This window comes from Gymnoscopelus microlampas (genome assembly GCF_963454915.1).
Source record: "Gymnoscopelus microlampas genome assembly, chromosome: 1".
Taxonomy (NCBI): domain Eukaryota; kingdom Metazoa; phylum Chordata; class Actinopteri; order Myctophiformes; family Myctophidae; genus Gymnoscopelus; species Gymnoscopelus microlampas.
Window position 1 is genome coordinate 37,455,075 of NC_139962.1, and position 26,984 is coordinate 37,482,058.

The 26,984-nt window shown below is 39.7% G+C and overlaps 2 protein-coding genes across 2 annotated transcripts; both read right to left on the reverse strand.

The window, feature by feature from the left end:
- Window positions 1–1,299: 1,299 nt before the first annotated feature.
- Window positions 1,300–14,864, reverse strand: bbs4 (Bardet-Biedl syndrome 4; the record flags this gene model as incomplete). The annotated part of the gene is made up of 16 exons (XM_084052737.1): window positions 1,300–2,014; window positions 2,164–2,368; window positions 2,529–2,673; window positions 4,972–5,041; window positions 5,885–6,056; window positions 6,652–6,804; window positions 8,353–8,421; window positions 8,616–8,670; window positions 9,189–9,316; window positions 9,411–9,464; window positions 10,855–10,927; window positions 11,231–11,342; window positions 11,549–11,612; window positions 11,752–11,831; window positions 13,860–13,902; window positions 14,838–14,864. 16 exons carry the CDS (start codon window positions 14,862–14,864, stop codon window positions 1,863–1,865), a joined length of 1,602 nt encoding a protein of 533 aa, XP_083908863.1. The 3' UTR covers window positions 1,300–1,862.
- A 1,223-nt stretch (window positions 14,865–16,087) lies between these two features.
- LOC311049354 (secretory carrier-associated membrane protein 2-like) lies at window positions 16,088–26,984 on the reverse strand. The gene is made up of 9 exons (XM_084062907.1): window positions 26,813–26,984; window positions 25,432–25,506; window positions 25,187–25,276; window positions 23,543–23,669; window positions 22,897–23,025; window positions 22,317–22,476; window positions 20,652–20,753; window positions 19,963–20,080; window positions 16,088–18,214 (listed from the first exon to the last, which is right to left on the reverse strand). The coding sequence occupies exons 1-9, from the start codon at window positions 26,867–26,869 to the stop codon at window positions 18,065–18,067; spliced, it is 1,008 nt and encodes a 335-aa protein (XP_083919033.1). The 5' UTR covers window positions 26,870–26,984; the 3' UTR covers window positions 16,088–18,064.

The following is a 26,984-nucleotide window of genomic DNA, read 5'->3' on the forward strand; positions in this document are numbered from 1 at the left end:
TAGAGCCTATAGGCACACTATGAACACTAACTCTACATAGATTGAATGAATGTTACATATTGTTCAAATCTAATGAGGTATATACATTCTGCATTGAAATTTACTTCTATAAACATTTCCTTCTCTGACTATAGTACTAAGATAAGATTGGATCTCCGGGCCCCCTATGCACAATGAAATATAATACCAAAGCAGTATTTCACAGAGATAGAAATATGTAACCACATCTATCATACAAAATGGAGGGCATGACTATAAACGCTATCTTGTTCCTGGGACTCTGTCCTGGGGTTTTATTACATCGGCTTGGATCTCTGTTGTTCTTTATAGCTTGTCAGATAATCATCAGCTCAGTGGAGGTTAAGATGTACTCCACGGGGACATTTCCCTATGCCATTTGTTGTTTCCTAATCAGAGACATATATTTCCATAGGAATGGAAATCGTATATCAATTGGGGCAATACTGCTTTGAGCTTCGAATACTGAAAAGAAAGCACCCAAATGAACAGAAACAGACTGATTAGAAGAGCATATCAAATACACTTGAATTTGAGAATACCCCTAAAATAAAGCAGCTCTCCGAGCTGATAATTACGAATTGCACAATGCGTTTTGTTATTCTACACTTCATGCACAATGCGTTTTGTTATTCAACCTCCTCTTAATGACCTCTTTGAGTGCAATTTAGTTCTCAAATTCAAATTATTTAATTAGGCACTCAAAGGCACTGCAAAATTACATCAATTGCACTTTCCTCAAACTGGAACAAACTTTTTTAATATTAGGCCAGACAAACTAATCAGTTACCGATTTAGTCATATGAATCACTGAAAAGCTGCATTTAACCTAAATGACCATGTTCTTTCTTTCTTGTAAGCTATTTTAGCCTTTGTAGAAAGCAAAGTCATTCATGACAGAAGTCCACTCCATTACCGGAGGTGCGTTCAACAAAACATTTTTGGGGAACCCTTGCTTGTAATATTAAGCCACAGCTAACGACTGCTGTCAATGAGAACAACAAGACTGTCAACTATGAACAAAGCTTTTGACAACTATACTGGTTGTTAGCATCAGTGTCCTTTGTCACATCAACGCATTCAAATATGCCCCTAAAATCTGTCAACAGAACCTATTTGACTAAATATTCTTGATTAATGAATATTTAATCGTAACGACCATAGGTCATTTACATATATAACCTTTTACCATGGTCAAAATGTAATTCTTCAATTCTTGAATACACTTTATTGTAGTAAACATTATAGTTTAAAATAAGTGTGAAGTCTGAAGTGACTGCCTTCCTATACAATGACCCTTTATTTAATCATAATAATTACATACCTCATAACACTTATCTACATATAAGAGCACAAAGTAAGCACCACTATTTACATTCAACAATTCTCAAAAAAGAGTGCTATTATACAAACAAATGTAAGGTTGCCTCTAATGAAACAACTTTAAAAACCATCCCTGTGCTTAGAGGTTATCAGTGATTGTCATATTATCATGGGGGAATGTAATTGAAAAGCAGCAACAACACAGCTTTGGTTCAAAAAGTAATAAACATCTATATTCATATTCTATATGCAGGAGGATCTTTTCAGCTTTTCAAACTGTCCTTGATAATCAATGACACATTCATGAACCCCTGCGCCATTCTGCCTGCCATAAAATCTAGTGTAAGATATTAAACTGCAGTGCAACATCGATCTAAAATGAAAGCCCGCACCTCAAGGCTTCATAATTGAAACTCATAATTCAGTGAGCTAGAAAATCAGAAGAACTGGATTACTTTTCCTTTGCTTCGATGGTGTGAGAGTGATGCATTGGCAAAGCTGTCACATTGATAGGTTTACAACTAATTCACTTCTTCCATCTTAGACTTACTCCTAGAGGCTTTGGGTTTGGGTGTGTCCGACTCCTTAGGTTCAGGTGAGAAGGGGGCCTCACTGGGTGGGCTTGGAGCACCATCTACATCAGGCTCTGGCTCGAGGGGTAAAGATGGGGTTCCTTAAAGACAGAAACATTAGAGTTGGGACATTTTACATGAAATTTCCAGCAACATTCCAGTCTTCGATAGAGAAATGATATTGTGTTGATCAGTTAAACTAGTACTGTGTAGCTAACAGATACAGATGTTATCCTAGAATACCCTGCACCTTTTGGTAACTGGATGTTCTTGTTGTAGCTTGCAGCAGAAGACATGGCCTGGCCCAGGGCCTGATTGGTCCCAAGAGGGGCACCAGGAGTTTTGGTGACAGCTGCTGAATGTGGTTTTGACTTGGAATCCTTGGCTGGTTTATTCCACACCAGACTCTCTGCCACCTGCAGGGCAGCCCCCATCTTCTGAGCCATATCTATCAGCTGTCAGTGAAAAACAGCCGGAGTCAAGATTAAGAACCAACTTCTAAAAGGCTGGATGAAACAATGGACTGTCAACAACAACATTGTACACGCCTCTCATCTGGTGGACACGTGACTTTACATGTGAAGAATCTGACATAAAGGTTTGCATCTACAGTACCTCAGAATCAAACTCCTCATTGCTACTAGAGTCTCTGAGAATGTTGACTTTGCTCTCCATCTCCTGATACTGTTCCAGGGCTCTTTTCTTGTCCCCGTGGTTGTAGAGCAGGATGGCAAAGTTCAGGTTGACCAGTGGATTGGACCTGTAAGACAAAGGCAGCCAGTGCAACGAAGAGAATCAATAATTCATTATAACCTTACACCTGACATTAAATAATACACATGCAGTATCTGGATGGCTTGGTATGATTCATTAAGGATATTCATGCCTTGTGTCAAAATAACACTCCAGTGTCCAAATGGAAATAGAACTTCTCTTTCCTTCACAAGACATAGATTGCCATGCAAATAATTTTGCATACATGCATCAAAAAACATGATGCATGCGTGTGCACATTTGAGTAAACTGTTTTCTTATACCAGGGAAGGAATTATGTGAAAAGTTGTCCCTACATACAGCTTATATACAAACAATGAAACATTTTTGCCAGACCCAGGGGGTCAGCCTACAGGAGGCTTTGTCTGTCGGTCGGTCGGTCTGTCGGTCTGTCCCTCTTTTCCTCCCCAGCCATTCAGGAACGCTTCAGATTTCAACCACCAGGGGCAACAAGGGACAGGTGAATGTAATCAGACTGGAAGGTTTGCTGGTCTAGCTTATACACAAATCTACAACCAAATACCCCTATACATCCCCACCATGCTGTATTCCCATTTAATTCCAACAAAATGTTAATACGGCCTAAAATGATTTATACTTTTAACTTATAAAGTGGTGGCTTTTTTGTAGTTGATTGCATTCAATTCATTTACAATGTATTGCTGTTGTCCGCTGGATTACTTTTAGGCAATTTTGTTGTTCTACATAACTTATTTCAGAGGTTTATTACTACACAATCAGCATAGTAAATTTCCTAAACTTATGAAATGCTGGATTCAAAGCCCTTCTGCCCATATTCTGTGCACTGACTGACAAGGGGCAGGTGAATGTAATCAGACTGGAAGGTTTGCTGGTCTAGCCTATACACAAATCTACAACCAAAATGACCAAATACCCCTATACACAAAATGCTACACACACACAAAATGCCTAAAATGATTTATACTTTTAACTTATAAAGTGGTTTGTACAGTAGGTGTGTTGCCTACTAGGAATTTGTTCGTTCTGGGTCTGGCAGAACCAGGTCTCCTGGTCTTGTTTTCTATTTATTACCACTCTCCTACTGCACTCTCATTTTCATTCATTTTTAATGTCACACATGCGTGTGTAACCTTAAACTTGGCAGTGGTACAACCTGCGGTGTAGCAAACATTTACTTGAATTATCAGTTGAAGGTGACACATTGTCTATTTGTGAGGAAGAGGCCTTCGCAGACCTGACTCTCTTTTTCCTCCCACCTTCTCTCCCTTTCTCTGCCTCTCTCTTTCTTTCTCTCACAAACTGGCTAGGGTAGACAGGCCTTTCAAACATTCAGGAAGATGAAACAGTACTCAAAACTAGAGAAAGTGCTCCTCGGAGCACAGGTCTCCGCCAGGTCAGGTACGTTATTCTGGCCTCCTGGTGGCGCTATAATAGGCCACCTATTGAAAAAGAAAAGGGTGCCACTGCATTCATGATTTGAGGCATTTTGTTCCAAAAATGTGTTTTGGTAAATTAGACCTGCCGGTGGCGCTATAACAGGCCAATGTGAAAAAGGGTGGCATTTCTTCCTTGGCCTAGTGGGAATGTGTTTGTGAAATTTCACGGAAATCGTAAACTGCGTTCATGATTTCAGGCATTTTGTTCAAAACGGACCAATCCCGAAAATTTTGGAAGCAAACCTTAGCCAATGAGGATGGAATATGGGAAATCGGACAGATCCGTGTTGATCACATGACTATAGAGATACTGTGTACCGATTTGCACGACGCTTGGATAAAATCTGTAGGAGTAATGTAAAAAAAATGGGTTTTGCACAAATCGGCCTCCAGGTGGCGCTATAACAGGCCCATGTGAAAATTTTGAGGCAGAGATTCTGAATTGGCATCCAGGGAGTGTGTGTGCACAGTTTCGAGGCGACCGGGCCAACGGTGCCAGAGATTAGCTGGTAACACACGGACAGGACACACGGACAGGACACACGGACACACAAACGGACGAACAGAGGGTATAACATACTCTCTCGCCATGCCTTTCGGCCTGACGGAGACAATGAGTGGCATTAATTGTAATCTGCATTTGGCATGTACTTACTTTCTCAACGTATTAGCAAATACAGACTGTCCTTACTAGCGAAGGTAGTAGCCTAATGTGTCTGGGTCTTCAGTCCATTATATCTAGGTTTAAATGTGGTCAAGTTCTATCCGATTACAATGTGAACCACCAATATGCATGTCAGGTGTGAAAGTGACCCAAGATTAAAGATCTTTAAAAACAAATTCAAGGTCAAATGGAAGAGACTCACTTGTCCAGAGCCACTGCTTGTTCATAGGATCTGGTCGCATTCTCTACATCATCCAGATTGGTCAAGGCAACTGGTGAGAGTGAGTGCAAGACAGGAATTGAAATAAACTTAAACTGAATCATTTCTATCAAAGCCAAAATCAGGTGTGTTTAACATAGCATTTTGTTTGCAGTTGCAGAGTGTACACTGTGAGCACACGGTAAAACAACATGTTAGCTGAGAACATCCATACTGTATATCAGCAAACTGATTTGGGAGGTGGTGCATAGTGGACATGAGGTAGTTTAGACTTTTTTATGCAACTTGCTAGTGGGTGAAGTTGCACCAAAACCCTGGTTAAACTGTGGCTTAATATTATAACATTTGGTTTTGACAAAGGATAAAATAGTACATGGTCATATAATGCATGCTAAAGTGGAAATGTAAATTAAAGACAAAAACGTGTGCCAATCCATTTGTCACGTAACAATAATATGTTAGTCAAATAGGTCATATGGCTTGAGTTTGTTATTGTTGTTGTTTTAACCCATTGAGACCTGAAGCCGATTCTACATGTCTCCTAAATCCCAGCAGTTTTCTGAATAACATATGTTTCTATATCAGTGGTGCTCAAACTTTTTCATGTCAAGGACCCCCAAAATGATATGTATTTGACCACGGACCCCCATCAAAATATTTTGTTCCAGGGACCCCCAGAAGCACAGATTTGAGTTAAAAATGTTCGCTTTAAAAATATATATATTCAGAAGATTTGCACACATTTTCACGATTTTTGAATAGCCCAAAGTGTAAAATAATGCTTTTTAGCTCAAATCAAAAAATGACACAGTTCCAGGTCTTAATTGGTTAAATCCATAATTAATCGGTTCTGATAGTTGTGTTCAATTGGCTCCATGTCTAGATACGTCGGTACCTGCCAGCAACATGTACATCTCTCCCATGCGTGGATTGAGGTTGATGGCTGCACTGAGGAAGTGGAAGGCTGAAGCATATTGTTGCATGGTCAAATGCACCAGACCCAGATTGAACAGAATTTTCCAGTCAAATGGAGATAGGTAGTGAGCCCGCTTCAGGCAGCTGATGGCCTGTGAGGGGAAGGGAGATAAGAGGGACCAGTCTGTCAGAGAGGTCAATAATACATGTTATGGTCCACATCCACTATATAATCAATATCACGATTATTTCAAACTTCTGCCTCGATTATGATTACTGAACGCTTAGTCACTTATAGCAACAAAAAAAAATCTATAGCACACAATGCGTTGGGATGCAACGTGTGAGCTTTTAGATGGGCTATTTTTGTACACCACTATTGTACAATGAAGTATAATACAGGGTTAAGTGGTTAACCAGACTAATTAATTCAGTCGATTATTAAAAATATGTTGATATAAGAAATTAATTATAATTAATTCATTATAATTAAAAAACAAAACAAAAACTTTATTGTTCATTGGTTCTAAATATCGGTTTTGATATATGTTTGGTTAATTTCAGTTCAGGTTCAGCCATACGACAGCCATATGACAAATAATGCTGAAGTTAGGGAAGTGTCTTTGGTGGTGTTTCTCTGGCATACTGCTATGATTGAGGATGGCTGCATTTTCTGCAGCTTTGAATGTTTATCATGGGACCACTTCCATGGGGTCCTAGATGAATGAAGTGAACACTATTACTCACAGCTACGTATTTCTTCTTGCCAAAGAAGCACATTCCAATGTTATTCCAGAGAGGGGGGCTCTCTGGCACAGCGCAGGCTGCCACACGGTACTTGTTCATGGCCACATCAAAGTCTCCATGGGTCTGCATCATACTGCCTGCAGCCAGGATGGCCTAGGAGTAAATATAACATTAGACAGAGACTGGAGCAAGGACGTCACTTTGAAACTTCACAGATCACATCACTGACTGCATTGTCACGGCATGGCTTTGCAGGAGTCTAGCCGTCTATAAGAGGTTCTGTCTTGTCTGTCTGTGTGTGTGTGTTCGGAGCTTATCTCACAAACCACTGGTCAGATCAGCGTCACATTTCTTGTGCACATTGTAATATACTAGAAGTTCGGGCCGCTACGCGGCCCGAACGTCTAGCGTGACGCGTCGTTCACTTTGCAGTGCCACCTTACAGGCACCTCACAGTGTGAGAGAGAGTTTTGTGCTCTCCTAAATCCACGGCAGGCTTTGAAAGTACCCACTTCAGAAAGAGGTGACGTGCATCACCTCTCCAATGACCAAAACCCACTTTGTGATTACTCAGACCTGGTATGGCAGACCTGTGGGGAGTGTGCAGTGGTGTACAATGTGAAAAGATAGTTGAAATCGCAGGAGATGAAGTTAGCAGTTTATTTGTGTAAAGGGTCGTCGGCGTGGGTTGTGTTGAGGATGGAAGCCGTCGAACTGGTGCATCCTACCTATTTATAGGTAGGATGTGATGTCATGCTGTCGTGAGATTACGTCACACTGGCGTGTCTCATCGTGATGTCACGACCGTGATGTCATATGACGTCACACTGGCCACATACAACGTTCGTACATACTGACAACCGACATGGCGCAGGATTCAAATTGTATATATAGATTAAAGTAGGGTAAGTGATATTTTTTGGTTAAAACAAAAAGTATTTTGTTAAAAGATTAAAGCACTATATTCTGATAGTAATCATTGCTGTAGAGCGCTTGTTCAGTAACAGGAGTCTTCCCGTCTCTCCAGCTCTTTAATAAACAGAAAATACATTTTCCGGTAGGTGTCAAAATTTCAGCCAATCAGGAGAAAGTACCCATTTTTAAGCTTCATTTTTATAGTGTTCCAGTTCCAATTTTGCCTGCTCATTTCTTAGTGTCATCACTTCCAATTTCACTTGTTTAATCTATATCCTGATTGAGTTCTCTTTCCTGATTGGATAAAATTGGAAATGAAACTGAAACGAAAATGCATTTTCTGTTTTATAAAGAGCTGGAGAGACAAGGAGACTCCTTTTTCTGAACAAACACTCTATAGCAATGAGTACTATCAGAATATAGAGCTATTTAACGGTTACATGTCGCCTTTCCGACGTTAACGAACCCTATACCTAACCCTAACCCTAACCGCACGCGGAAGCCACTAGTCGGAGTGGTGAGATGTCGGAATGGAAGGCGGTTACCCTATTTAACACTTAATTTAACCAAAGAAAATCACTTACCCTACCTTTAACTTTAATTTTATAATGGAAGACAAAGGCACCCTGATCATACTGAAACCTTGCGCAAAGGCACAAGGCTGGCCCACAAGACTGGCCACATGAAGTCCGAGATCCACATTGGAGCCACACCATTTCCATGTGGATCCCGAGATTCTTTTGATTTACATAAGGAAGCTTATTGGTTGTTCAAGTACCTACTAACCGTGTAGTTGTTTGGATCATAGGTGAGAGCGTTCCCAAGGTGCTCAAAGGCTTTTTGGTATTTCCCAAGCTGAGAGAAACAGAAATAGGAAAGTAAATCATTAATTCCTGTTCAAATGCTTATGTCTACATGACAGCTTCTTTTCAGAAACATCGCCATGACTAAAGTTTGTACAACCCCTACAACTACAACAGTATGTTTCATTCACTCATCCCTTTTCACTACCAATCCAATGTGACAAAAAATAATGATAATTAAAAAACCTGTAAAAACAGCAGACCCAGAGTAGTCAGCACTTCAGTATTTTCTGGGGAGAACCTGAATGGAGCATAAGATAGCACAAGAATTTGACTAACAATGCATGTCATTACACCAAACGCAATTCAGCTGCTGATTATTCAGTTGGGCTTTGATTCAGCATAACTGTGGAGTTTTAATTATGAGTTGTTGGGGAGAAGATATGTCTCAAAGAACAATACTATGGTGAAGACAATTGGATGAAGAGTAAAAGAGGGAGAAATAGACCAGGGTGTAAGACTCTCAGTGGTATGTCTCATTAAAACCAACACCAGGGGTTGGGTACTTGATTAATTCATTTAAACCCAACAGGAGACTGCCATGTGCCATAATGAACCCTGATATAGATAGTAACTGACATTCCTTTATTTACAGCACTGCAGTGGATGACACCAGAATTTCCCCATGAGGATTAATTAAGGTTCTTTCTTACATTATCTTAAGTCAACAGGGGACTATAACTACTGTGAATTGAAATAAAAAATGTTTGTGTAGAAAAAAATAGATTTCTAATCATATCATATTCACGCTCTACTTACTCCACGGCACTCTTATACACTTCAATAGCTTTGTCAGTATTCCCGGCTAACAAGTGGACCTTCCCCAGCATCATAAAGGTCCGGTCATGCTTGTTCGTCTGGAGAGCAATGTTTAGATGCTCTTCAGCCTATAGGAGAGTCAGGAAAGAACTGCAGTCAAACCACTGGGGCATGATGACCTTTAAACAGGGTATATAATGTTGATGAACCCAGCATACTCACATTTTTGAAGTCTTTCAGGAAGGAGTAGCATACACCCAGATTGTGGCTGATCTCCTGTGGTAGGAAAGGGTCAAATCATACCTGAGGCATTGGCTCATTTGGACTGCATATAAAAGGGACTCATGCTGTATAAGACTACAGATTATGGCATTATTGTATTGGCTCTGTTGCCTTTTTCAAAGGGTGCCACTTCTTCATTTATGCATAATCAAGTTTCATTCTTGTTAACAAAACCTGTGGAAAGACACAAGTGCCAACACAAACAACTGCTGTTAGCACAGTCTTATGGAACATGCCACACCAGCTTTTCAATGCCTGTGGTACCTGTATGAGTGAGTGACACTGAATACTTTCTTGAATCTTGAATCAACAATAAAGTAATAGCATACAATGTAATTAACCATTGCATGAGTGATCACAAGTCCTGTCTGACCAGTTCAACACATATAGCTGCCATTCCTGGTTATGCCTGACTGCACACAGAGCCCACAATATTAGGGAGAATAATGTTGCCATTGTCTCGGAGATGATAAAGAGGTTGGCACGCTATGTTAATAAAATCTGTCACGCACTCTGAACTGCAGGCGATATCAGCGACAGAAGAATAGTATGGAGGTAATATCCCCACACTCACCTGTTACTACACAGTAAAATCCTCAGTGTTAATTTATCTTTATCTATTTGTACATAATAATCAAATGGACCCGAAAACATTTGTTAAACTGGAAAATGTACTGTGTAGATTAAGAAACATATGACAGTTATTTCTTTAACATCAGGGCTAGTGCTGCAACAGTTAATCAATTTTATCTATTATAGAAAATATTAGATTTTAATAAAATATTTATTTTAAATGGCAGAAATGGCAGAGACAAGCTCACAACGCAGCACTACGCAATTTTCGCTATTTTTGTGCGACACTGTTGTATACAACAAAGTATAAATAAGGCTTGTTGTGTTTAATCAGCATAATGGATTTAGACACAAAATGTAATGTTTTCTGTTTATTCTACACACTTCACAATTATTCGATTACTCGAAAAAGGTTATCCGTAGAATAATCACTAATAAGATAATCGATAGTTGCAGCCCTAATTAGGGCACAGAGGAGGGATGCACGTGCAACATGCAACACAGGGATGCTGTGATTATGTGACTGACAACAACTGAGCCCCCAGTGTGTCCAGATAAAAAAAACTGTTACGTTTTACAAAGCTATCTGGACTCCGTAAATGTGGCCTTGTTAAAACCTTGACGCTTTTCCTTGTGATAAGCTCTTGTATAAATGGGAAAAAGAAACGTGTGTCTAGGCATTTGTGTTCTATAGGCATCATGTGGAGGTCAATTTCCCTCCCGCATTTAGAATGCACGATGCCAGGAGCCTTGTTGATTTTCTCAGATAAATTGTACACAACCTAATAGAGGATTGATTTCTTTCCCTCACCCAGTCTTTCTCGTTGAGCCTCGCAGCTTCATGATAGACCTCAATTGCCGCCTTGTGCTTTCCCAGCAGAAAACTAGGGAGAAGAAAGTTGGACAATAAGTCAGCTTATTATGCGGCAATCATGAAACAAGCCAAGTCATAGCAAGCTGCATATTTGGCAACTCCACTCATCTTATCCATCAGTGAAAAACACAATCATTGGTGGTGGTGAATGGGGTCATGTTGCAACATTAACTAAACTAAACTGAAAGCTTTCATTGGCGTTCTGTTTTCTTTTCATCATTGTGCTTTTCTTCATGTGTGCCGGGCCTCGTTACAGTAGATGATTAAAGATGGTTTCTGCACCCATGGCTGTGTGGACAGACAGTGCACTCACAGTGATCTTGCCACTTGTTTAAGGTTGTCAGCACTGCTGGGATTGAGGATAGCACAGCTCTGGAACAGCTCCAGGCTCTGTTGGATCTTCCCCTCCAGACGCAAGATTAGCGCTGTGGCAATACAAAGGAGAAAATGAAGGGCTTTTCCTCTGTATGAAGTGGAGTTAAACCAACATATTAAAACTGAGGCACAGCAGGGGTCTGGAGAGCATATTTTGGAGGGGTAATGATGCATTAGCAAGCTTGGATGCTGAAGGCGCGGTTTTGGTGTAAATATAAGAGCTGCAGCCCCAGTTAGAAGAACACAGTTGATGTACCTTGAACATATATGGGATATTCACACATCCCATGGGTCTCCTGCAGTTGTTCTTTGATGATTGCCTGGTTTGACAAAGAATTGCAACATGACTTGACTTCTTATGTGGAAGTGTGATGTCGGTTGCAATAAGAATATAATACAGAAAGAAATGTATGAAGGAAAGGTCATATGAAACGCAGGGACAAACAGGGGATTTCTCACCTTACAGGTCTCATAGTCTTTGCGTATATAGTGCAGGTGGATCAGCCAGTTCCTTCTCTCTAGGATGGGAAGCTCTGGAACTGGGTGAAAGACAGTAGACTTTGAGATTTTGGGAAACATTGCAGTTTAGTCACGTTGTATCTTAGTCATCTTGTATCATCGGAAACAAAACTCTCTCAATTTGGGATTTTAATAGCTGGCTTCTCTGAACCGAAATATAGCATCATGCTCTTAGGGTTACTTTGCCCTTCTAAAGCGGTTTCCTTTCAGTCTATAGGTTTGTGTGCAGGTATTAGCAAGTTATTTTCCTTGTTGCCGAGGCAACCGTGTCTCTAGCAAATCAGGTGCTTCTGACAGAGCAGAGGTCTGTAAGGTATTGAGGTATTGAAAAGTGTCTCAGCAAGGAGCAGAACAAAGAAAGCTTTAGAAGGGCAGAGTAACCCTAAGAATAAGTCTGCTAGCAGGATATTATATTTCACTTCAGAAGTCAGCTTTTATGATCCTAAATTGAGTTATCTTGCACCTACTACCTTTTCTCTGAAGTGACAAAAAATACCTAGAAGATCTATTTGAAATGAAGCAGATTTGAGTCTGCAACCAATATTGCACAAGATTGCTGATTAACTCTTGGCATACATATACAGCGTGATTTACGCTAAAGCTCCTTTCTGTTTTTATCTGCCAGCCCTTAGACCAGGCCTCCACTGTTGCACAGCCAGTACCAGAGCTGGAACCATGTTCCAAACCCCTGACAGAAATCCTCTCCATCGCTGAGTAGAAAGCTGCATGGTTCTCGCAAATATTTGCCGCATCAAGATTCGGAATGGCCCTATTTGAAGTGACTTAATCCGCTTTCCTCCTGCTGAGACAGCAATAATATTCTTGTCTCCGCGTTTCAGCTGTGGCTCTGTGGCACTCCAAAGTCCACATATACAAAGCTAGGCAGATTTGTCGAAAAGTCAGGGATACATGTGTGACATGTATTCTAGCGACAATAAAAGAGGGATAGAAAGCTAGGAAGAAGCACAGCATGGAATCTCACAAATATAGCCCTGTGAAAAATTACATCCCAAACATGGTGGATTTCTTGCATTGTTGTTTATGATCTGGCTAATGCTAAGACAGATTCTCCCCTTTCCTTTCCATACAAACATCTGTAAAAAGAGGAAAAGAGAGGTATGCTTATCAAAAGACATGTGGAGAATATGGTGGGAAAATTAGATTAAAATGAGTTTGCTCAAATGTTTGCGGTAAATCCATAATCCATAATGTAATTGCACGTAGAATTAACTGAACATAATGGCTCTTACTTGTAAACTGTAATACAAATTTAATAAACACTCAAAATGTACTAAAACAGATTTATTTTTCTCACAAAGCAATTAAAGATGGAGGTTAAGTGGGTAAGGGTAAGTGATCTTTAATAGAGGATATGCGCATGCTTAAAGTGAATGGCACATCGAGTGGCAAATCGAGTGGCAAATAAACATGCAAAATTAGTTTAACATTGTTTAATGTTGTTTAATGCAATCAGATATGACTTTTCTGTTTGGATGCATGGGCTGTCAAGGCCAGAAAGTATTTTTTTGACACTCAGTAGGCATTCCTGCATAATTCCGGGTTTGATGATGATGTCAGACGCATATCCTCTATAGATCTTTAAGTGATCGTTAATTTGGTTGTTTATTGAGCTCAGTTTTAAGATAATAAATATACAGTATATATTTATTTACTTTATTATTTAATAGTTTGTTTTAGGATATAAATGACAGACTTCACTCATCACTAAACCTTACAGCTCAATATATGAAGGACTGCAAAGAGACATGCCATATTGTGCACAAATTTACTGATGGAAATGTTCATAACTGTCCATAGGTTAACACGAAGGCTTAGGGTGCCCTCTGCAGGATCAATGAGACAAAACCCATCCCACTGATGTAGTTTACTGGAGATGAAGATCAATATGAGGATTTAGCATATTATTGTCTTTAAGCCCTAATATCTAAGCTTCAGTGTACAGTTCTTGATAAGGTTATAGAAATCCTGACAAAACGAACGGGCTAAATAAGGTAAAGAAAGAAAAAGATCTTGCAGAAGGACAATACCTTTAGGGGCCCGCCGTTTCTTGGGCTCAGTAGCTACTGGAAGCTGAAATAAACACAAATGTAACAATCAACACCTACGTAAAACACACAAGACTTTCCAATTCATACATACATATAAATACACATACATACTATATATATATATATATATATATATATATATATATATATATATATATATATATATATATATATATATACACATACATACATACATACATACATACATACATACATACATACATACATACATACATACATACATACATACATACATACATACATACATACATACATACATATATATATATATATATATATATATATATATATAGGGTGAGACAGCAACAAATTATGTCTTCACCTCATGCTAATGTTCCTCTCTTTTTGTGATTGTATGGTGAGTAAAACTAAACACCAGTCAAACAGCCACTCTGCACATCATGTAAACGGTAAAATCCTGAGTGTGATTTTTTCTCATTTTGCATTCCAATTCCAAGGGTGTACAAAATGTAACGATGTATCCATGGATACCCAGAGATACACTAATGATTTTTACTGTGTATTAGTGCAATCTGGTGCTAGTCAGTAGAAGCATGTTTGAGTGATAGGAGGTAGTTTGTGAATGAGGGACTTCTGAAGGGGTCAATAAAACACTTTTCTTTGCATCATAAGGACTCCGTCTTGTAATTTTGAGACAATGGAGTATTTCTACATTGCAATATTGATACTTTTACTTGAGTAAAAAAATGTGAGTACGTTTTCCACCACTGCTTCTGTAGTGGAAGGAGAGTGAGATTATAAACAGACAGGCTATAATCTACTTAACAACCTTAGCGTTAGCAGCAGCTATGTAGCAAAGTGAGCCTTAAAAACATGAGCACTGCTATAACAAAGCGAACGCACAGAGAAATATCCTCCATCCTCAGACAGTGTAATATTGGTATGTGTGTAATGTCAGATGCATCACACACTCACCGCCGATGCCTTCTCCTCTTCAGCCATCTTGGGACGACAAACAACACCACACGAGGATCTGTTGCCATGGATACGACAGAGGAAGGAGGGGCAAAGCGTGCGTCTCTCCAATAGAAAGTCTGCTTCTGGCCACGTGACATTGTGACCGCAAAATAATAAGTACTTTAGTATTCATCAGTGATGTACTTCTTTTTATACAGTCTATGGCGGTGTACAGTAACCAAGTAGGCCTACATTTACTGGAGTATTTCCAATTTCAGTACTTTTACTTCTACTCCACTACATCTAAGAGGCAAAATATTATACTTTTTACTCAATTGACAATAATTATTATTGCAAATTTCATCCCATACATTTCGGTCATTTGAAAATAGCTGATCTACAAGCTAATGTGTTTGACCATTGTGAGCTTGAAGATCTGCTATTTTCAAATGATTTGTATACATTTTATACATTTGAACACTTGAGAAATGGGACATTTTGCATAATGACTACTTTTACTTTTGGCACTTAAGTATATTTTGATGCCAATACTTTTGTACTGTTACTTCAGTAAATTTTGAATTGCGGACTTTTACTTCTAACAAAGTATTCTACATTACAGTATTGATACTTTTACTTAAGTAAAAAATGTGACTACTTGAATTCTTCCACCACTGGTATTCATTTATTAGTATGATTAGTATCCCTCTGCCAGTGTGTTTACGTGTCCACTCCCAATCATTCAGATGACAATTCGTCATTATTAAAAGGTACAATAACTCAAAACAAACATACAAGCATATTCTTGTCAAAGGGAAGCTCCACAGGACAATAGCAACACAAATGTAGTAAGACAAATGTTCAAAACAAAGATGTGCATAATGTGCTTTTGATTTGTGAGAAGTTGGATCAAGGTTCGTCCAAGTTGCTCGGTCCATGGAGATGTGAAAAGGACATTTATTTTGTGCTGGCTGTTTTCTCAGTTTCATGATACTGTTGAGCCGTGCACCTTGAGACTTGCGTTTAATCTGAATGTTGCAGGCATTTTGCTTTGTAGAACTTGTCTCTCTCTCACACACACACACACACACACAGTGAGATGTCAGCAAATTATATTGATCCAGATTGGTAGATTAGTAAGGAAAATATTTAGTTCAATAGCGTATAGATGACAAAAATATTACGCTACATTTAAAAGCAGCTACTTCGAGTTCCTAGGACAATACATTTGTATCAAAAATATATGAATTAATTGTTCTTTCAGCTCCTTCATTTGCTCACATCACTTTTATTTGTGAATATTTACAATTTCTAACCCCGTCATAACTTAATCCCTCTTTACAAAAGTTAAATCTACAGCAGCATTACGTACATGTACAGTTACCCTATCCTCTATCATAAGAAAGCTCCATATTATAATAATCAAAAACAATACAGTAACGTTACTAGACACATTGCCAAAACGTTTCATTTCAATCAACATTTCTTCATTTTACCATCTTCAGATGGATGTCTTCATCTATTCCAATATAATGATTAAACAGTAAAAAAAAAAAAAAAGTTAAGAAAAACCTTCATCCCTTCACCCTTCATCAATAATCATCTAATCATATACAGTATAATACACTTGGGGCAAAAAGCTTCCATCTGTTGATTTTAGCAGTGAGCAATACATTCAGACATGTAATTCTTCATATCAGTATATCAGTAGTGTAACATCATTTGTAACCGAAGTGTATTGATCTTTGTGATATTCACTTCACTTCCTAACTATTTTCTGTCCACGTGTTCCCATAAAACAGGTTATTGGACCGAGTTCCAAATGACAACAGTGACAAAAAGTGTGCGTGTATGGATGAACAGCTGATAAACCAGAGTGTTACAGTGTAGTGGGTGCCAAAACAGTAACATAAATATTAGTACACGTTATAATAGGGGTTCATTATTTACTGCAGCATATGTAAAAAAAAAAGAGGAAAAAAAAGAATGCAAGTTGAGCACCAAAAGAGAGAATATTGTTTGGAGAAATCTGTCATTATAAATAAAAGACAACTTGCCAAATGGTTAAAATTGATGGTGACAGTAATATAGGTTTAAAGGGTTGACCTCACCACCAAATGTAGCCTGCTATTGCCTTCCAACCATGTGAAAGTAACGACATATAACGAGCAAACCTAAAACTCTATTCTGATTGGGCAGGTTTTCAGACTTCTGTAAGCCTACATATCGTTGCTGTCGGGCAGAAACCTCTTATCTCCATATTTTAACTTTTTTGTTTTTCGTTAATTTAATGCCCTACTTCGTCACACAAAAGTAGCAAAAATAACCGCCGCGATGCGACACATTTTGAGCTTGTAGATCAGCTATTTTCTAATTTGAATCCTGAAAAGTTGCTGTCGGTTTACACCTGACAGCAACGATATCTAATTTGGTGTTCCTCATACATATAAAAGTATATTCAAGTCATACTGAAGTACGCTACTTCCATGTTCACAGCCACCTACTTTACTGGGGTACCAATGCATTGTCGTGTACTGCATTGACAACTTCCTTTTCAGTGTTTGACATGGAGGCAGTGTGTTGCTATCAATTGAAATGTTGCTTCTATACATTTTTCTTATAGTGCTGCCATATACCCCACAACCAGTATGAGCATTGGGTGGATGGGAGGATGTACCTCAGCACACACAGTACACAGTTTGCCTTTCACATAATACCAAAATGTGTCTACAGATTTGTATGCATTCTCTGTCCTTTTATATGTGAGGCCTCAGATTGTTTTGATGATGTACATCGTCTTTACAGAGAGAGTGAGAGCTCACAGTCCTAATACTTTGTATGAGTTTCCTTGCATCAGTAGACAAACAAGAATGACGAAACATGTTGGCGAAACATGCTTTCACCAACACCATTCCTTTTCAGACATGCAGCTTATGGGTAGCCTACTTCTTATTAATTTTAAATTATCTTACAGCATTGGTTCGAGTGGTTTGAGTGGTCAAATGCAAGCATTAAATAGCTTGCCATCTCTATGAACACCCATTTGAATTTAACTATTTTTTTCACTGGGATCTGAAAAGTACAAATCACAGAATTGAGAAGTGGAAATCTTTACTTGATCATAAATGGCTCCTTTTTCTCACCTCAATAAATAAGTAAACTCCAGATCTAAAAGAAAAGCTACTAAAGAGTATTGGAACATGGCAGGAGTGGTATATAAATCTACGACTTTAGACAGCCTAGATTTACGGGTTCCTCTGGAAGGCTCCCTGGGCAGCAGCTGAGACAGCGCTAGTTGCGGCTGACTGAAAGGCTCCGTTCGTTAGGACACCCTCGCTGAACTCTTGCTGGGCTTTGGTGAAGCTGGCTCCAGTCCTCCGGTATTTAGAGTGGACCTGGATTAAAGAGGAATTGGGAGTGTTGACCAAAATTGCCAACGATTCACAGGACAGCCTTTTACGTTTATTGTAAAAGGCAATTTATAATACAATTACACAGAATTCACACCATCAGCTGTATTTCACTGCAGCACTTTGAGAAAGCGGCGAGGTTCAATGCACTGTCAATGGAGATGCAGAGCCAGCAAAAAGCTAATCGTCAAAGTTTAAAAAAACTTTACCCCTGCCGCTGTGTGGTGAGACAGAGCGCCAGCCAAGCTGTTCTCTGAATTGGGCACCGACTAGGCTTATACACTTGATGCCACAGAAACAAACTACTGTATGGAAGTAGCAAATATTCATAATGTTTATTTTAAACTAGCAGTTGTAGGTGTGAAATTAATCAAGAATGAGAAACTACAGGGCTATTTCTTACCTAAAATGTATAAATCGTTTACAAACAAGCAGTGATTGTTTGTACTTCTCCTCCCTGCTTGTGAGCTCTGCAAATAGCTTTGATCCGCTCGAAGCAGTGGAGCTTTCGGAGAAGCACAACTCGCTTAATTATGAGACTGTCAATCATACCTCGGCTCACCCATTTTATTGTATTTTGTAAGATAAAAATGTTGTAAGATAAGATATAAACTAGAGGTTTGCAAGGGAGCCCGAGACTACAAACAGATTAGGGGTTCGGCGTGATTTTCATGCCACTAGTTAGGGCTGGCGCCTTAAACCAAATAGGCCGTCACAGCTAACCCCCACAGTTAGTCATGTGGGAGGGTGTAGACGAGCATGCGTCTCCTCAATTACACATGAAGTCGCCAGCCGCTTCTTTTCACCTAACAGTGAGGAGTTTCACGAACCCCTATTCGCCGCAAACTTTAACAAGAATCGTGTAGGGCTATGGCCTGAGACTAGGGCACAGGCATGATATGGCTCTGCATCATCCTTTCTCATCAGGGTGTTAAATTGGTTAGAATCGTTGTTCCGATAGCAGTATCGGGAAAAGCTGCCGATACTGCCAAAAATGCTGGTATCGGACCGGTAAGCATGGTAGTCTATGCCATTCCGAAACCACGTAATTTATCACTGATGATATTGCATTTACAGTAATATTTTGAATGTTTCAGTTGATGTTGCACGACTATTTTATACTCTTACTGTTTTATTCTATTTACATATTAGTTTACCAACTTGTAGCTGCACAATTATTAATGGAATATTGATTTATTCCTAGATCCGTGGTTCTCAAACTATTTAATTTCAAGGACCACCATAACTCTGAGGGTGTAAAAAATGTTGTACCGATATGGAATCCATTTGTAACGATATGGTCGGTATCGGAAAGGATACATCTCTACCCACCATAAAGATGTGGAGCACTGATTTAGACTGGCCAAAATGTAAAACACTCGACTGCAATGTATACTACTAGAGGTGCGGGTCGCTACGCGACCCTTCTGTCTAGTCGCTGGCGCGAGGCTCTCGTGTAGTAGGCTGTAGACGTTTCGACACTTCGAGACGCAAACCGAAAGCGAAAGCAAACTGTAACATGCAAACGCTGCATTCTCTCTCTCTCTCCTGTCTTTCTTTCTCTCCCTCCCTCTCTCTCTCTCTCCCTCCCGTAGCTCCGCTTAGACAGGCACAGGCGTTGTGTTGAGAGAGAGAGCATGAGGACCCGTATGAACCACACAGACACAGAAACAGCCACGCATGCGCGCCATTCGCAAATGCAATATAGGATGAGAAACTTTATAATTCCTTACCATCTTCAGTAGGATCACACCCAGGACAGCATTGACAGTGAAGAAACCAGCCACTACCAGCATAACTACGGCCACGGCCAGGTTTGTACGGATCATGGAAATGGCTGAAATCCATCCACTGTAAACAACACAGACGTAATCTGAATGACAATGTCACATTTCACCCTTTCCAATGTTCATTTCACATCAACACAGTATTCAACAAGCTTTTCTATGGCACTGAAGAAGCCGACTGGCACAAAGACATTTCAACTTCAATGTGGAGCACACACTCTAGCCAAATAAGCATGAAGTTTGAAAAGTTGAATGAGGGTCTGGAGGATGGAAAAGCCAACTTAATGAAATAGAGATAGAACCCGAAGAGATAGAGATGGAGAGAGAGAGACAAAGGTTCCACACACTTACAAAGTAGCCCCCCAGACAAAAAGCACAGCATCAAACTAGGGCGGTTGGAATCTGTCAAAGAGATGGCAAGAAAAGAGATACAGGACAGGGTGCAGACAGAGACATACAGGTATATGAATAGAGAACCCCACGAAAACCCATGTATACCCACATAAACTCAAAGCAAAATGTCCAACATTTCTTAAATAGCTAGCTACCCACTTTAACTCAGTCACATGCATTAACAAGACATTCAGGCTTTTGGCCCATTTCCGCAAGAGATACGTCTCGGTTGTCTCACTGACCTGTTGCCCCACTTGGGAATCCCCACAGTCTGGATGATGTACACTGCTACTTGGAAGAAAAAAACAAAGAAAAAGAAAAAGAAACTGAAGGAGCTGTCAGACCTGAGGAGGAAAAGAAAACAGAAAGGGATGTCACTTACAGTATGACCATGTTTACAGTGAGAGACCTTAATTCTGTACAGAAAACAAATAAACTGCTGCTAACACGTCCTGTAATCATGAGGTGTAGAACATAATGAAGAGATCTTATAGTGTTGCATTCTAATAATTGTATCATGATTTGCAAAACATATTAACTCTTTGACTGCCAGGGTATTTTCATAAAGTACTCCCCCAGTGCCAGCGATTTTCGTGTTTTTAAAAAAAATATATTTTGTAATTTTTCATTCAAATAAATTGTCTGAGTGCGGTTTAAAAAAAATAGCCAGCTTGATCAGCTCGCTGACTCACTCGCCCCCCCCCACACCCAGTCAAACAGTCAAATACGTCAAACCGGATGTGACGTGTCCTCAGATTCTCCGATCGGCCAAAATTACGATGTGATACACGACGGCGATGACTGATCGTCACCCAGACTATAGATTATAGAATTGGAGCTGTCCGTTCGTTTTTTATACCGTGTGAAAAACCGTGTGTTTCCCTATTCTGGCCGAAAATGACCGGGGAAAAAAAAAGAAAACCGGAAACGGAATCTGCGTCATAAAACCGGATGCAGGTGTGGGTGAAGTAAGTGGAACTCGAAACCCAGAATGAAAAATAAGCAGAATAGCGCGATCAGAGATTAAACAATGAACGCGCGTCCAACGCGTCTAAGGCCAACTAGACAAACTAGCAATTGACGCGTTATCGAGTCAACCGCAGTCAAAGAGTTAAAAAGCAACACTGTAGATTGTTTGTGCTAATCTGAAGAGCTCCCTCTCAAAAAGGTGATGAAAAAAAACTCCACAGCATATGTAAAAAATGACATTTTGATGTAAAACATTTCATAGGGTTGAGCTCAATTCACATGAGAATTGTAATTCTCATCTTCAACAAAAACAAAAAAACTACCTATGATATGTTCTCCATATAATTATTACAAAAAAGGCGAGTGAGGAATGCGTTTAATGTTACACGAATTAAACTGCAAAAAGGTCAGTATAGTGTTTTCCCTATGGAAACTACATCCCCTTAATAAATTATAGTCCCACCAGAACACATATTCACATTCATGAATATTCACACAACAACCTAAAATAGGCTACTTGTCCCCAACCCCCCTGCTGACAATGGTGAAAAGTGAAAGCAAACATAACCCTTCAGGGATAACACTGCTAGTTATCCTTACATTTGACAGTCAAAATATTGCTTAAGTCTATGTTCATGAATCAACCCACAATACATTGTATTTTGGTTTGCTATCTATATTAGGTCCTATATAAAGTATAACCTTCACACATGTAACTGACCAAACCGTGGTTCACTTGGAAGCGGACCGAGTCCTGACTCATTGTTCGGTTGTTTGGTCTGCACCACAGTTCGAATGCATGTTCTCAACTTTTCAAACGAAGCGCACAAATATCGTAAACGCTCCATGGTTCAAAACTGACCAAACAGCGAAAGTGAGAGGCGGCCGTACTCCAGATTTTACTGTGTGCTACACAATGCTAACAAAGTGTGACTGACCTGAAGGCCTTATAGACAGGCCTGTACCAACAGACGAATGACACAGGGGTGAAGAGGATGAACCAGAGGATGGACAGGCCAAAATCAACACCATATTGAGAGTCTGCTGTGAAGTAAGACAGGCAAGCCAAAATGTTCAGGAAGAGGGTGGCGCAGTGGACTGTGGAGACACAGGAAACAAATGGTTATTTGGGATATAGATTGGAAGTGTTTTTGTTTCGTTTTTTTGCAAATTACAACTACATAAGAGTATTTTTAAACTACGAATTATCCATTTGGATAAGATCGGCTCCATCTACAGCTCAAGGGCTAAATTAAAACACACATGGTTGGCAGACAACAGCGGGATCCCATACGACACTAGCTGGCAGTGATCCCCTCAAGTTCCAATTCTCAGACAAAATGCACAAACTGCGTAGACAAGTCTAAAAACACCTAACTTCGAAATCCTAAGGGTTTTCCTGAAAAACTTTACAGAAAATAGAATTGTCTATGTTCACCCCAAAAAATACAAGTTCAGCAGAAAATAATTTGATGGATTGAATTCTTTTTTTTGGTAAATACTATATGAAATACATACACATCCAGAGGTAGTACATTCTCCTGCAGATCTTACGATACTCCTCAGGAATGTCCTCATCGAAGTCCTGATAGAAGCAGGGGTTTACAGGGAAGAACTTTGGTAGTGGCGGCCAGTTGTTTTCTCGGGCTGTAGCAGAAAAGGGTTTCACAAATAAATCAGCAGATTAGTCAGCCAATTCTTGTGGTTTACGAGGCCACAGACTGAATAACATTAAAGTACAGAACATCGATGTGACATAAACATTGAAGACTAGGGCAAGGCAATTAATCGAAAATATATCAAAACCGATATCTAGAACCAATAACAGACTTAATCTTGCTCATGTAGGTTAATCGAATAATCGAGAAGCAGGTATTTCTTTCTTATCAACGAATCAACACGAAAAAAAATCCAGATTCCTGATTAACCACGTAACCCTATATATTGCTTTGCTGTACAATGGTGGTGTACAAAAATAGCGAAAATTGACAATCTACAAGCTCACAACATATCGTATCGAGACTCGTTCATTAATCGTCATTCAAATGTTTGAAATAATCGTGATATTGATTTGAAGTCATATCACCCAGTCCTAATGAAGAATACACGCAATTACGTGGAAGACCTAAGTCAAAAATATAAAAATTGCAGATGGGAATCTCACCACCGGGTTGTCCCGTCCGTGAGGCTACGTTCTTGAGTTCCTGCTCCTTCCTCTCTAGCTCAGCAGCTTTCTTCTCCAGCTCCTCCTGTTGTTTGAGGAGGGTGGCCTGGGCGGCAGCCGCAGTTGCCTGGTGGAGAATGGCAGATAACTGGTCAGAAGAGCAACCTTGAGCCAAGATGGGGATTGCTCTTCCTCAAAACAGTGACACTACAATACCAAGTGGAGCATACTGTACAGTATGTGCACTGTTACACACATCTAGTGCAGCTTTACAGCGGGTGAGGTCTTATCTGGGGGCAGAGAACAAGTGGTGGATCATGTGGGGTCGTGGGGGCAACAGTTCCTGCAGAGAGCTCCAGACTTCCTGTTCCCGGGCAACATTAGCCACTTCATCCTGGGCGATCCCTAGGGCGCTCCAAGGCCAGCATGGAGATATAATCCCCCACATCTAGTCCTTGGCCTGCCCAGGGACCTCCTCCCAGTGAGATCTGCCCAGAAGACCTCCCTATGGAGACGCTCAGGAGGTATCCATAATAGATGCCCGAACCACATACGCTGGCTCCTTTCAAGTGAAGGATAGAAGTGCTCTTGTAATACAGCCAGGGGCATTGGTTCAATGTAATTTTGACTATGTCGGCACATCCTGGTACTCTAGTACCCCCATGATCCTCAGAAATGGCTACAGACCTCAGAAAACAAATTAGTTTGACTGATCCTTAAACTTCATCCTATTATAATAACACATCTTCTCCCTGCCCATTTTAACATTAAAATGTGTATGATTCACAGGATGACAAAAAACATGCAGTAACCACATTCCTATACAATTAGTACTTTTCCAATGTAAGTGATGCACAGTGTCACTCAACCAGAGGAAGTTCCACTGACTTTGTACCTTGCCAATTTAAAAGTTGTAGGGTTCAGAATTCGTTTTTATATACTCAGCAGCATTTACGTGGAATGGGCTAGCATTAAGTCCATTAGCTCAATGGCTTTACGTTCTCACTAAAGAACTGACTAAACAGAAGTTGGATCCGATTATAAATGTACTAAAATGTAATATGCATGCATTAGGTTTGATTATACGGAAAATCGGAAATTATATTCCTTCACTTATGTTACACAGTCACACCCATATATTACCTATGGAGCGGAAAATTAATCAATTAAGGTTTGGGGATATTTCAAGGACCATAATATAGCGTCAATGTTGGCTTAAGAGTAACTGACACTACAGGTTGAGAGGGAGTTGTGGGGCCTTGGCTTATAGAAATAACATTTCAAATAATTTCATGTTCGCTCTCAAAATGCCACTGTCAAACTGTTTATCAAAGCCACATTTATTTGCCACTAGCCACGGTCTAGTGAATCTTTTAATACTTAATACTAAAATAATAAGGAATACTTTTGCTTCATTGTTATTTGTCCATCATTGTCCCACACAATGCTAGCAAATAAAAACATTAATTTAGCCTGAATGACAAAAATATAATGTTTCAATGGTTCATTTTCTACATTAAGTGTTTGACCCACTGCAAAGGTATTGTGAGCGATGTGTTGACCAACAAGTAAAATAAACAAGTTCATGTATAAACTCACACCTCACATTTTCATTATACATATTTGTGTGTGTGTGAGACTCACTTGCACCATGCTAGGCTCCATAGACGCCTGTAATACAGCCGGTTGAGATACGGCAGCAGAGATAGGGATTGTAGTGTCGCTGTGGCGTCCCTGAGGACATATTTCATACAAGTCACATTATAATACAAATATTTGTTATGCAATCAATTGCACATGTATTCTGTGTGAAGAGGTAAGCAATGCTGTATTGCTGTATCAAATCAAATCATCAAAATTGTGAAAAGCGGTAAAGTGTGGCAGCTCACCATTTCACCTGCGGAAAAAGGGTTGAATTCTCCCACGTTTTCAATCCCTTTGGTGGCTTGTGTGACTGAGGCATCCTAAAAATGGAACATAAGCACACTCACTTAATTCAGTATTATTCAGTGTTGAGGTTGGGCGGCCTTTCCCTTCAACCCTTTACTTGGTTAAAGAGCCCAACAAGCAATGTCCATCTGGACATTACGGCATGTTGATTGATGTACTTTATGTTGTAAGACATGAGAACAACAGTACATGGAAGTACACATTCACAATACAAGGTCTACTAAACTGGAAGGCTCATAAAGCACTAAGCTTGTTTAAGATGAGATCCCCATGCACACAAATCATGATGACATGTAAGAGACAGACAGATATACACTACTATACAGAACGTCATACAATCAGCTTACAGGTTACTGGTATGAAAAGTAAAACATATGTACAAAGGAATAACAAAATGAAAAGTTCGGGGAGGGGGTCCTGGGGGTGTGACAGAAGGAGACAAGCTGGAAACAGGTTAGTGTGCCTTTGTTTTAGCACTTTTATGGCTCAGGGCAGGGTGGTTTAATAACTTGTTTTCCAGCAAACAAAGACTACTCTTCCTAAGGCAAAATGTTAAAATAAAGTATGCATTGTGCAGCTGCACCCTTTCTGCCCAACAGCCATTTGTTCAGAAAACACAAAGGCATTATGACCCATCTAGGTCGCAACAGAGCTGTTGGTTACAGTATGGTGTTTTGTTAGATTGTTAGATGTAAATAAACTAAACATGGCTATCATATGTTTGGCCCTTGCTTTTCGTGACTTCGTTGGTCCTGGGAGGGGTGGGTGGGTTTGTTTATTATTTTCTTTTTTGAACCTTTGTGTTGTTTTTAAGTTGTGTATGTATTTGTCTCGTTTTTGTTTCGTTTTTATTCATGATTATGAGTACGGGAATAATTGTATTGCTGATATGATAAATAAAAACAATTGATAACAAAAAAAACATGGCTATCATATCTGCCATTTAGCAACATTATTATAGAGCAAGTCATGTATGAGGTGCATACAAGTTGTTAATTCATTAAACATACAAACAGTAAACATTTGGTGATTATATTATCAACTTCCAGTCCCCAAGGGGACCTGCGCAGGTACGTCTTCCACAAAGTCAACGTGTCATTCTATTGGGTCTAAAAGAAATATAATTGGATGGATATACCTGTCCATCAGTATCACCACAGCGTCGATTACAGGAAATGCTAAGGCCAAACCCAGCAACCAACCTAACAGGTTTTGGTTGCAGAATAGGCTATCTTTTACAGCGTTTTTTTTTTTTTTTTTTTTTTTTTTAACTACATCGAAAATAATGCTTTCAATAGAAGCGTACAACGACGAACTCACCTGAAACGGGTGGACTTCAACAGGATCTACGAAGGGGTTTGCATCATATTCAGACATGTTGCAGATAGTGGGGGTTTAATTGAGATAAAACAAATCCTGAGTCCTGTGTGTTGATCTTGCCTCCCCTCGCGTCGCTGCCTGGCTGCTGATACTGTGGTGCTGTGTGACAACC